A 13,359-nucleotide genomic window follows, 5' to 3' on the forward strand; every position below is an offset into this window, starting at 1 on the left:
ACCTGCACTAAAGTGTTTCTTGAGGACTTAGGATAGCAATGCCTGGTATAGACCCAAGCTTATCGTGCAGTATATAGAGGATGCCAGGAAATGATGGGACTTGTAGTACTGCATAGTAGCTGCGGGCGGTGTTGAATTGACAGTTGCCTGCGCCGCTTATAGAAGGTGATAATAATAACCGCCCTGTGACCCCTGTGTGAGCGGCAGTACAGCCGCTTGTCCTCCAGGGGCGCTATGTCTCCTCTCCCGTTACTAGAGGTCTCTGGATGACGTCACAGGGCGGCGCCGTCCCACGTTCCCTATCCGGGCCGCCGGGAGACACAGCTGCAGCTTTGGGCGGGTCACCTCTTTGCTGCTTCTCCGGGCACCGTGCAGATCTACCCCTGCCATGATGGAGGCCGAGAGCCTAGTGCAAGTCTGACCGTCACCCGCTGTCACCGGGCTGTGCCCGCACCCCTCCATGGGATGATGCGACAGGGGAGACCCCGGGATCCCGCTCCCACTGGCCGAGGTATGAGACGCTGCTCCCGGCAAGATGGCTAGCGGCGGCTCCGGTTCCGCCCGGTCCTCACTGCCCTCTGGAGTGGGCCTGGGCGGCCCCCAGCCCCGTAAGAAGCTGCTGACTATCTGTGACCAGTGCAAGGCGAAGATGCAGCTGGTGGCTGACCTGCTCCTGCTCTCCAGCGAGCCCCGGCCCGTCAGCCCGGAGAGCTCTGCCCAGCTGGGGGAAGCCTTTGAGAAGTGCCGGGACACCGTGATTGCCCGGACCAAGGGCCTGTCCATCCTCACCCATGATGTCCAGAGCCAGCTCAACATGGGCCGATTTGCAGAGGTGGGTGACAGCCTGCAAGAGATGGGCGACTTGGTGGTGTCCCTCATTGAGCTCTCTGCCCATGCTGCTTACCTGGCAGCGGTGGAGGTGCCTGGTTCCCAGGCAGCCCTTCCGGGTCTGGTGGACCGCTATAAGGTTACGCGGTGTCGACATGAGGTGGAGCAGAGCTGTGCCACCCTCAGGACGGTGCCCCTACAAGACCTCACGCCGCAGCTCCTACTGGAAGTCTCCCAGAATTTGTCCAGGAACCTAAAGATTCTCACAGATGTCAGCGTGGTCGCCAGCGAGAGGTCCAGAGATAAATTCGCCAAGGAACAGTTTAAGTTGGGGGTGAAGTGTATGAGTACCAGTGCCACTGCGTTACTTGCCTGTGTCAAAGAAGTAAAGACTTCCCCTAGTGAACTCTCTAGAAATCGATGTGCCCTCTTCAGTGGTTCCCTAGTGCAAGCCGTGCACGCCTTGGTGGGTTTTGCCACAGAGCCACAGTTCCTGGGCAAAGCTGCCGTCTTAAATCCAGATGGTAAGGCGGTGCAGACGGCCATTCTTGGGGGTGCTATGAGTGTGGTATCTGCTTGTGTGCTCCTGACCCAATGCCTCAGGGATATAACCCAGCATTCTGACAGCAGCAGCAAGATGACTGACTACAAGGAGCGATTGCGGAGCTCGGCTTGTGCTGTCTCCGAAGGGTGCAACTTGTTGTCTCAGGCCTTGAGAGAGAGGTCATCTCCTAGAACTCTTCCGCCAGTAAACTCCAATTCTGTGAAATCACCCTAGATGGAAAACACGTCCTCCTTTAATGTTACCAAAGAATACTGGTCCAGCTGAAACAATTCTCTTCAGAACTAGAGATGGCCCTGCTTTATATGAAGCCATATTCAGGCTTTCTCGGAACTGGAAGTGCTAGCTATTGAAAATTTCATTTCAACTAGGTAGATGTTGCAAGATGTTATATTTTATAGTGTTCAAAATTGAAGGTAATATGAATTCACTAGTGCCTACATTGCAATGATGGTGGTGGGTTAGCTTTTGTATTGTAAGGCTCTGATGCATATAATTCTACCCACATAAATGTCGCAGAGTAGGTTCATTTACTGCCCAGATCCCAAGTTAATATTTTAAGGATAGGTGAACAAATTCAATTGCTTTTTTTTTTTTTTCATTTTAATATATGTTGGTTACATTACGACATTTTATTCCTTTTTGTATTTCTATTCTGTTTGGGTAATTCTTGAGGAAAAGGAAAAAAAAAAACTAGGCCTGTTATAGCATTACTCCTAGTCATTCATATATAATTGGGACAATGAATCATTTGGAACATTACTTAGTGTGTGTAGTTAAACAAATCAGTGCGGGCAAATTTGTAACTCCTTGGGTTGTTTCTATGAGATGATTCTCCTTGGAGTCCAGAACCTAAAAAACGACCAATCTCTGTATTTTATTATTGAGAGTATCATGTGAGGTTTCACTTTCAGTTGCTTGTAATTTTGGACTAGGAAGCCGTAATCATTACCTGTGTTTTTTTTTTTTTTTTTCCGTATTTGACACTCCAACTTTTTCATCAAGTGAATTTAACATAGTTGACGTTACCTTGCACTATTAGAATATTTAAACATCACAGATATGCAGCTGTAAACTTGTCATTGATCACTCTGTGAAGTTTCAAAGTATGGATACTTCTTGACATTTTCCTTTTCAATATTAAGCCTCTACCCCTTTTAGTACCTGTATTGGCACTAAAGTGGCATTATCAAGGCTTTAAAATCCGTGCTGGGTGCGGTTTTTAGCCAGTGTCTTCCAGACTTCCCATCAGAATGTTGCTGTGTGTGATCTGCAGGAATAAAAAGGTTACCTCAGTTTTATTTTTAGACATTTCTATGGCTTTTGGCTGCTGGATGTAGCTCCCTTTTTAAAATCCTGCAGCAGTGTGTGAATGGGGGGTGTGTAGGGGGCCCGTGGAGTGAGACAAAATCGATTTTTATTTCCCGTGTGCTGACTTACTGTTGGGAGGGTGGGGTACAGTGAGAGTGTTTCCTAATTGTACACTATAATAAAATGATTGTCATTTTAAATGTCGATTTTTACCTTGCATGTACTGGAGTATTTATTTCACCTAATTAAAAGGTAGTGTTTTCTGTCATTTAGAAGCCCTCAGTTGTCAATGAAGACTTTATGCTCAGGATGTGCTGTGTATAGATCTTGTTTGATGTGTGCTGTTTTATATGAGAAGTGTGATACTGCCGAAACCAACTTTCATTTAATTACTTACAAATCTCATTAGTGGGGCAGCTTTCTGTGGTAAGGTATGTGACACAGTTCTAGTGACAGCTGTCTTGTGTTATTTCTGCCATCCCTACCCTAAGTTTGCTTGCTTTCTGTTACAGCTACAGTACATAGCCATCAATGTCATATAGGGGATATGGGACAGATGTATTAAGCCTGAAGAAGTGATAAGTGCAAGGTGATAATGCACCAGCCAATTGGCTGGTGCGTTATCACCTTGCACTTATCACTGCTTTATCACTTCTCCAGGCTTAATACATCTGCCCCTATGTACTAAGCCTTGGATAGAGTGAAAGTGGGCGGAGATAAAGTACAAACCAACCAGCTCCTAACTGTCCTTTTCCAAACAGAGCCTGTGGTGGGATGGTATCGGGATCCCAGCGCTTGGGAAGCCGGCAGTCATAATACAGATAGTGGCATCTTGGCGCTTGGGATTCCGACATGTACTAGGTGAGTATACTATCTCTAATCCCCTAACACTCCCCGTTGGTGCCTAACCCTAACCACCCTTTCCCGCAGCCTAAACCTAACCCTCCTCAGGGGTGCCTAACCCCAAGTCCCCCTCCCCGTAGCCTAACCTTAACCCCAATCCCCGCAGCCTAAAGTAACATATCACCCCTCTCCCCCCGCGGCTGGCATACCTCTCTGTCGGCTCGGCAAATCCTCGTTCGCGGTGCCAGCATAGTGATAAATGTCTGGATTCTGGTGTTGCTATTTTGACTACCAGGATCCTAACTGGATAGCCCTGTAGCATGGTAGTTAGGAGCTGGTTGGCTGGTACTATATCTCCGCACCCTTTATCTCTCTCCAAGGCTTAGTACATAGACCCCTTAGGGGTCTATTTCCTAAGCTGTAGATGGAGAATAAAGTACCAGCCAACCAGCTTCTAACTGTCATTTTTCAAACCCAGCCTGTGACATGGCAGTTAGGAGCTGATTGTCTGGTACTTTATCTCCATCCAAGGCTTAGTAAATATACCCCTTAGTCTTGTATAATTAATTTGACCAGTGCTTGGGCAAAAAAGAACATTTTTGTCCTGCATGGAGTTTACATTCAAATGTAAAATATTTTCTCCCTGCCTCCACTTAATAGAATTGCTAAAATGCTTGTCATGTCTGTCCGGGTTGGGATCGGGTGACCGGCGGTCAGCATACCGACGATGGGATCCCGGACAGCAGAATGCTGGCAGGGGGGAGAACGCAACAAAGACCCTTGTGGGCTCGCTGCGCTTGCCACGCACGAGTGGGAATAGTCCTGGGCCCCCCTGCTGGCATTCTGGCGGCCAAGATCCCGATGTCGGATTGCTGACCGCTGGGATCATAACTACATCTTGTCCATATGGTAAATGTGTTACTTATCAATCATATTGTTCAACTTAGTTGTCAATATTATGGTTTCTTTATCAAGGATAGGTGCACCAAAAGGTCAAATCATTGGGGTCGATTCAATTCGGCAACTTATGAATAGCGCCGGGAATTAGCTCCCGATGCTATTCAATTCAGCTGCTAGTTACCCGCAATTGTCGGGAATTCTTCTCTCATTCCCGGGGGAGGAGAGAAGAAACCCGACAAAAGTGCTGCCTCGCGGCCGGCGCGAGGCTTATTCTGTCGGGAATCAGCCTCGCGCCGGGGAGTTAAGTCGGAGAATGCCCGTTCTCCCGACAATTCAACCTGTTTAGTCGGCGAGAACGGGCCATCGCCGACTCAACTGGAGCTGAATTGATTAGCGTCGGGAGCTAATTCCCGGCGCTATTCATAAGTTGCCGAATTGAATCGACCCCAATGTCTGATGTGTGGGCAATGAACACATCTCTACTGTACATACAGTCGAGATTACACATTTTCCCTTGAATGAAAAGGCTTAGTTTTCTGTACTATAGGGTGCTGTTTCAGGCATATCATGGGCATTGTCCATAAATTAATTGACCCCAAATGTTCACAAAAATGTTTTGTGGTGTTGTGTTTTTTATTTTTTTTTATTTTTTTTATACTTTGTTTTCCAATGGGCGATTCAGTTGTTTCTGCTGCCAGCGGCAGTATTGCGCATCTGATGTCTGCTATTCAGTAGTTTCTGCTGATGGGCGCGATAACATGATTAGTGCTGGCACCCTACTGATGTGGTGAGCAGAAATCAACGTAAAGTCCTGGTTTTTGGGTTCCAAACTGCTGATTGTGTGTGCTAACCAGGACTTAAGATGGGTGTAGCTGCTTTACGCGGCTAAACCTGGTCTATTTGGGAGCAACATGCGTTAAAAACAAACGAAAAAAAAGTGAATGTCGCCATGTCTGTTAAAACAAGGGGATAAGACGCGATCAGGTGCTCAAAAGCAATGGTGTTGTCCCCAAAGCGCATATAACAATATTTTCTAATTGTTTGTATTTAAAGAAACCATGCTCTGTTAGAAGAATGATTGGTAATCCTGTAACAGGTTGCTGGGATTATAAAGATGGATAAAATGGAGAAGGGGAAAAAAGAAAAGCGCACAAACATTGGGTGGTGTAAGTCATAGCTTTTGTTTTCACAAAAGGTTACGCAGCAGTAAATAATTCGTTAAAATAAACATATACAAAGCAGCATTTCCTGGCTATTTTGGGACCTTATAGGATTGGGCAGATTTAGATTAAGATTTCCCCATGCATTGTAAAATCAGTCTGAAATGTCAGCTGTCTTTCCGACACAATCATACATGATTGAAGTAGCCTTCTCAGGGTATTTGCTAACATTTTTCACTGACCTGCTGCTTCTGCCAGTTGATCCCCCAGGAACCACCACATGCACTCGGAGCTCCCGGAGCTATTCAATTCAGTGCAATACGGTCTATTTATTAAGCCTTGGATGGAGATAAAGTAGGAGCTGTTTGGCTGGTACTTTATCTCCATCCAATGCTTAGTAAATAGACCTCTAAGTCTGAGAGTGCCCATATTCCTGAACTAAACAGGTTGTTTAGTCACGAGAACGGGCATTATCTGACTAAACTGCCTCGCCACAATGTTTTTTTTTTTTTGTTTTTTTTGTGGTGCTAGGTCACAAAATAGCATTGCGGACCTAGTTTTGTTGTCTTCCTGCTGGGTGTAGTATATTATTCCGGCGGCCAGGATCCCGGCGCCCAGCATACCGGCAGCTGGGCGAGCGCAAATGAGCCCCTTGTGGGCACGGTGGCACACTATGCGCCACACTATCTATTCTCCCTCCAGGAGGGTCGTGGACCCCCAAGAGGGAGAATAGTTGTTGGTATGCCGGGTGTCGGGATTCCGGCGCTGGTATACTGAGCGCCGGGATCCCAACAGCTGTCATACTGAATACCACCATTCCTGCTCGCACCCCTGAAGGGTTGCTAGAAGAAATCCTCTAGTTGGGGACAGCATCTTGCTGAATTAAATAGCTTTGGGAACTCCTTCCCGGCGCTATTCAATCTGCATAGAATTGAATTGATCCCATGGGTTGATAAGAAGATGCTAGCCGGGTACCCTATTCAGTGCTTTATTTTATAAATTGAGGGGTCACTGAAGAAACTGTTGTCGGTCAGCATGTTGTTGCTGAGCCTCCATTATGTGCAAGGAGTAGGCTGGTGACCTGTAAATAAGAATGCTGCTTTACAAAGAAAAATGAGAACATTACAATTACAGAAGTTTGAATGGTGGTAAAAACTGGTGCTGGAGCCTGCTCTGTTCCTATGCTACCCTCTAAACCGTTTCTGACATGCCTGCTCTATTCCTTTAGGTATCCTGGAATGAAATAAGATACTTTTATTTCTAAAGACCAAATTAAATAAATATTGAAAAATGATAAATACAAGTAGGATAAATAGTAATCTGGTTGTTTCTGCCGTTTTGTGTCAGTGACCAGGGCCTGATTTGGAAATGTACGTAAACCTGGTAGTTTACTTACCCAATGGTGGGGTGGATGTGCAGGACCCTTTTTGTGCATGTGCAGAACGGGTTCTGCATCTCTGCACACAGTACCCCCTATTGACATGGCGTGAGTGGAGTTGGGCTGCATTCCCAGAAAACGGGGGCGTGTTGCCCCCATTTTCTGGAGTAGCGAGGCCAGGGTTTGCACCTTCAGATGCAGATTTCCTGGCCCCAGCAGTGTGAAACACCCAGCCATCCTGCGTACCCTGAGTTACATGGTCCATGTTCATGCAAGTGACCTTATGCTTTGTCTTTAGAAGCAGCAGTGGTTCATATGCATGCAGGAGGCATCTGTTTACACAAGGCGCCTCCTGTTGCTTTTCCATATTTTCGTACAGCAGCTGCATTCAAACACTCAGCTACTGTACGGACTGCATCCATCTCTGAATCAGGCCCACAGTATGAGGTAAAGAAAAGGAAGGATACGCATCCCCCATGAGCCACATTGGGGTCGATTCTATTCGGCAACTAATGAATAGCGCCGGGAATTAGCTCCTGACGCTATTCAATTCAGCAACTAATTACCTGCAATTGTCAGGAATTCTTCTCTCATCCCCGGGGGATGAGAAGAGAAACCCGACAAAAGTGCTGCCTCGCGGCCGGCGCGAGGCTGATTCTGTCGGGAATCAGCCTCGCGCCGGGGAGTTAAGTCGGAGAATGCCCGTTCTCCCGACAATTCAACCTGTTTTGTCGGCGAGAACGGGCCATCGCCGACGTAACTAGTTGCTGAATTGAATAGCGTCGGGAGCTAATTCCCGGCGCTATTCATTAGTTGCCGAATAGAATCGACCCCATTGTTTGCATTCCTATTTTCTTCATAGTAACTTTTAATATACCAGAAGCAAGACTGTTAAATGTTTTTTTCCTCCGGCTGAGTCCACAGGTTATCCACAGGATAACAATGGGGGATGATGGAGCGATAGTGGATTGGCACCAAACGATCACAAGCTTTCAGTCCTCCCAGGATGCAACGGTCCCGTCCATATATCCCCGCCCACTGGCTCAGGCAAATCCAGTTGTTTTTTTTGGTGCGGCAGGAGCCGAACCATGGTCACAGGGCTGCTGTTTTTGGTAGCCCTAAGCTTTCTTATTTTATTTTTATAGTCTTACTACGTTTTTCTGAGTGATCATTCCTAACGGCGTCTTACACGCATATTGGAAATAGTAGCTCCAACAACTCTCCGCCGGGTCGCAACAACGCTTACCCACGGTACAAGTGCTGTCTCGATCTGTGTCGGATATGCTAGCAGGTCCAGCAGACGTTACCAGGCTGTGGCCGGAGCACGGGGAGAAGGTATGGCATCGGTTCCACTTAGAAGGGGAGTAACGGACACAGCTGCACTGTATTGGGAGGAGACTACCAAACAGTAGCTGGCGCGCCACCACCACGGGTGCTCCAGCGCTAGGCCTTAGGAATCATAAGGCACAAGGAATAGTAAGAGGCTGCGATCCCTAGGGTTGATGTCAGCGGTGGGGAGTCAGACGCTCTCTTGGTCGCCCCCCCCCCAAATTCATGACCAGTTTCCGTCGGTCTCCCGCCATGAACTGATTGCCTCACTTCCGTCTCAGACGCTACCACGAGGGGTCTCGGTCGCAGCGTAGCAGCTGCATCTGTGTACACTAGGCACTACCGCGAGGAGACCCGGTTGCAGTACAGGCGTCTGTATGACTGGTGCGTCTGTGTTCACTAAAAGTTCCCGGAGCGGCAGTGTACACTAGTAGCGTCTGGATCCACTCAGCGTTCGCTAACATATTGATCGATCTTGGAAGAGAGGTGTGTCTCCCTGTATCCCACTCAACTGAGTACGGGTTATACAGCACTAAATTTCTATCTACTTTTGTTAGTATGAATAGTTAAGTTTAGTGCCTATTGCATATGAGTCTGTGTACATTACTGTAGCTTTCTTCGCATTGCGTCTGAATACGTTAAGATCTGTATAGAACAGAATTCAGTAATATGTACTCCTACATACTTTAAAATATATATCTAATATAATATATATATCTAATATATAACATGTGACTGACTGCTAGTGTGATTGCTGACTTTAATATATGTTTGTCAGTTGATCTTCTGATCCTCAATGCGGGTTCTGTATTGATATGACACTGCTTACACGTTAATGGCCTATAAGATGCTGTATTTGAGGCTGTAAGTCTGCCTGACTGTTAATGGTTGTTAATGCTAATGACTGAGAAACCGCAGACCACTAATCAGGGACACAAATCCATAGTGCTGTGCAATCGTTGGGTCACTGGATCAAAGGGTCTAATTCAGTAATGGATGCAACTGGGTGGGAGGGGAATCAATTGTATGTGCGCCTATTAGAGATATTCAATTGTTTGCTGACAGGCGCTATAGAATGATTTCTGCAAGTGGCCTCCTGAGGTGGCGAGCAGAAATTGGTAAAAGTCCGGTTTTTGGGTGCTCAAACTACTGTTTGGACACACTAACCAGTATTTTAGACAGATTTAGCCACTTTACACTGCTAAACCTTGTGTATGTGGGCACAATAATTAATGGGCAACCAAGACAATTGGAGAATTCAAATGTTATCGCATCCACGATCTCTCGTCACGGGAGATCGAGGGGCGATATTCAAATGCCCCCAGTTATGTTGATCGCGCCCATTACACTCTGGTTTAGGCGCGCATGGGGGTAGCAGGCTGAAAATGAACTTGTTGCGTCCGCCGGCAGCAACATTAGAATAGCAGCCAGTGGGGGGGGGGGGGGGGGGACACACGACATTTTGAATACGTCCCGTGAATTGCTCTGTTGGGTAGCCAGACATTTCGACCATTTCTGCTTGCGAGTTCAGTATGGTATGCCGGCGGCAGGCGCTCCCGTCGGCCAGCATACCGGCGCCGGGAGCCCGACCGCCGGCTTACCGACAATGTGGCGAGCGCAAATAAGCCCCTTGCGGGCTCGCTACGCGCGCCACGCTCTTTTATTCTATACTGTGCGCCGGGATCCCGTCAGTCGGCATACTGAAGACCACACCTGCTTGCAGCCTACCATTGCTTCTGTCGGCAGGATCATTTGAATAGCTGCAGTTGGGCACATAATACTGTTGCCAGCGGTGATAGCAGTTGAATTCCCCCCGTAGAGACCTTTTGTGGGAGGTAGTGACTATTCACGTTCTGCCCAGGACTTAAATCTGGTTTAGCTGCTTTATGTTGCTACACCGGGTGCTTTTTTTGATGTGTCAAAAGTAATGGCTGCCAAATCGGAGCGATGATTTAATTTCTCCAACGGGTGCCCATTACAACAATGTAATTCCTCCCTAAATGTCCAACGAAGTAAAAAAGGGAAACTTAAAACTTTACACTTTATGGAATACTACACTGTTGGTTGTATGTGTGTTCACATGTACTGTATACCTGAGAAAAAGGATATCTTGTCAACATCAAAAAGGCATTACAGATGCAGCATTTTAAAGTAATTTAATCTCGTTAACATTAATTGCTGCTGCCTAATAAGATACTCATCTATTGCTTAAATACAGTGGAAGATTATATTTTAGGGAACAATGTAAATTGGCCGAAATAAAGGAAAAATAACTCCAAATTATTTACAAGGCAATCCTGATTATAATGTCTTTTTCACTGTTACAGGGGACCATTACGCCTCACTTGTGTGTAATAGCTTGCTTTCCTACTGTCGTGAGAGCGAGAATTGTGTATGTGTATGTGCTCTGTTGATGTGTGAAATAAATGATGTTGCTAGGTTTTCAGCATTGTGTTGTGCTGTTTTTATACAGGAAGTTCCCTTAGCTACAGCTCTGCTTTGTATTACTATTGTGTTTTTAGGGGGGAATTCAATTGTTTTGTGGGCGCCCATTGGAGCAGTTCAGTTTTGTCTCCCCCGTCTGCCTCCTGACAGCCGACATCCCGACAGCAGAATATCATACTGATCCCGTCTACAGTGACAATAGGGGACAGCATTATGTCAAACCCGGCATGCTGGCATGAAAGTAATGCAGCTTAAACCGATGTAACCCTGTTGATCCATTAACTCAGCATGCACCACAATTAAAACAAACGATAGCTGACGTCCTTCCTGCTGGGTTGTAAGCTTGTGCTGTCTGATTTTTATTAAGGCAGTTTGGCTGATTTTGACCAAATTTACCTTAAATCGCCTTTTTCTGGACCTTTCTGACCACCAAACATGGCCAATAAATGTAAAACAGATTTTAAAGTGCAGCCTGCCAGTGATTGCTGTGTGTGCTCCATCACTTGCCAATCGCACAATAGGAGCCTTATGGCAGTCAGGTGCAAAATGTTAGATGTTTTTCACTTGCATTGCTATTAAATGCATACCAATTATTCTTTAGTTGGAATTCCCCAAATGTGCTGTGTTTATCATCTGCATATGGCTCTCGCTGTAGCATCAGAGATCTGGCTCAGCTGTTTTAAATGAAAGCCGGCTGTGGATTGGTTGGCTGACCAGTACTGCATTTACAGACTAATTTTGTGAAAGCTTTGTGCTGGATTGGTCTTGCTCTGGTACACACACACAAAAATGTTCTATAGTTCTACTGGTAACAGTGACATTTTGGGGGAAAATAGATTTCAGTTAATGGAATTGAATGTATTTACAATCTCCTCCGTTATATTGTGTTCAGACGTGATTCTTACTGAGGTATATAATTTTCATTATGATGTTTCACTTAATTTTGGCTTTGGCACAAACACGTACAGCTGTGTCTTGAATGAATGCTAAGGTAAGGTTTTGTTCTATTTATATGTATACTTTTACTGACAAGTGGCCAACGTCTCTTGCTCTGAATTTCTTTTAAACAAAGATCTGAGTACGATTACCTGTCAGGCCTACTGGGATGTTGCAGTCTATTTAAACTTTTGCTAGCTTATCTCCAAAGCGTTGGCTGATATACAGTTTCTTAAGAACCATCAGTGGTGTCCATGAAGGTAAATTTGCCATAACTAGGCAGAGACCGTAGATGGCAATGTTCCCTTGACCGTAGAGCAGATGACAATCTGCTTTGGATCCTCCATGGATCTTGATTTCCCCTAAGCAGCGTGAGTTTGCTGTGGAGCTGGAGTTCAGCAGAGGAGAAGATTTTCTTTGTAAAATGATGCAGAGGGATCACCTAACTTTCTATAGCATTGCAGAACTTCGATTCACACACAAGTACCAGGTATAAGAAGGGAAAGTCTCCATTCTCTCATTGGTTTAGGCACAAAGGAGGCTAATGGCGTGTACACACGGTGAGCTATTTTATTACGATTTTGACTATATAGTCAAAATCGTAAGAAAAGTTAGTGCAGATCGCAGGGTGAAAGTCGCCTTGCGATCCCGATGTGCGGTCCAGCGCGATTAGCATCGCAAGCCTAGATAGACTGTGCAGGCAAGTCAATTTTTACTATCTCGTAAAAAAAAAAAAAAAAGTAAAAATTGACACTTAGTCCCCGTCGCAAAGTGACATGTGCGATTTTGACTAAGTCGGTATCGCAAGCACATAATGACTGTGCTTGCGATACCGACTTAGTACCTGTCGCATAGTGAGAATCGGGGTTAGCCCGAATCTTACCGTGTATATGCACCTTAAGCTGAGCAGTATTTTTGGAGAGAAATCAGGTGTGTCACGTTTACAATTTCTCTAACGTCCTAAGTGGATGCTGGGACTCCGTAAGGACCATGGGGATTAGCGGCTCCGCAGGAGACTGGGCACAACTAAAGAAAGCTTTAGGACTACCTGGTGTGCACTGGCTCCTCCCACTAAGACCCTCCTCCAGACCTCAGTTAGATTCTTGTGCCCGGCCGAGCTGGATGCACACTAGGGGCTCTCCTGAGCACCTAGAAAGAAAGTATATTTAGGTTTTTTATTTTCAGTGAGATCTGCTGGCAACAGACTCACTGCAGCGAGGGACTAAGGGGAGAAGAAGCGAACCTACCTAACAGGTGGTAGTTTGGGCTTCTTAGGCTACTGGACACCATTAGCTCCAGAGGGATCGACCGCAGGACCCGACCTTGGTGTTCGTTCCCGGAGCCGCGCCGCCGTCCCCCTTACAGAGCCAGAAGCACGAAGAAGGTCCGGAAAATCGGCGGCAGAAGACTTCGGTCTTCACCAAGGTAGCGCACAGCACTGCAGCTGTGCGCCATTGCTCCTCATGTACACCTCACACTTCGGTCACTGATGGGTGCAGGGCGCTGGGGGGGCGCACTGAGGGCAATAAATAACACCTTGGCTGGCAAAATATACATCATATATAGTCCCAGAGGCTATATAGATGTAAAATTACCCCTGCCAGTATCACAGAAAAAGCGGGAGAAAGTCCGCCGAAAAGGGGGCGGGGCTTCTCCCTCAGCACACT

General features: G+C 46.4%; 1 protein-coding gene across 1 annotated transcript; it reads left to right on the forward strand.

The window, feature by feature from the left end:
• The first annotated feature begins 214 nt into the window (after positions 1 to 214).
• TLNRD1 (talin rod domain containing 1) lies at positions 215 to 2,969 on the forward strand. Its single transcript, XM_063925817.1, has one exon. The coding sequence runs from the start codon at positions 536 to 538 to the stop codon at positions 1,604 to 1,606; it is 1,071 nt and encodes a 356-aa protein (XP_063781887.1). The 5' UTR covers positions 215 to 535; the 3' UTR covers positions 1,607 to 2,969.
• The last annotated feature ends 10,390 nt before the right edge of the window (positions 2,970 to 13,359 follow it).

This window comes from Pseudophryne corroboree, chromosome 6 (genome assembly GCF_028390025.1).
Source record: "Pseudophryne corroboree isolate aPseCor3 chromosome 6, aPseCor3.hap2, whole genome shotgun sequence".
Lineage (NCBI taxonomy): Eukaryota > Metazoa > Chordata > Amphibia > Anura > Myobatrachidae > Pseudophryne > Pseudophryne corroboree.

Bases quoted from the DNA above. Each gene is read 5' to 3' on its own strand.
- TLNRD1 (XM_063925817.1), top strand. From the start codon at position 536: ATGGCTAGCGGCGGCTCCGGTTCCGCCCGGTCCTCACTGCCCTCTGGA.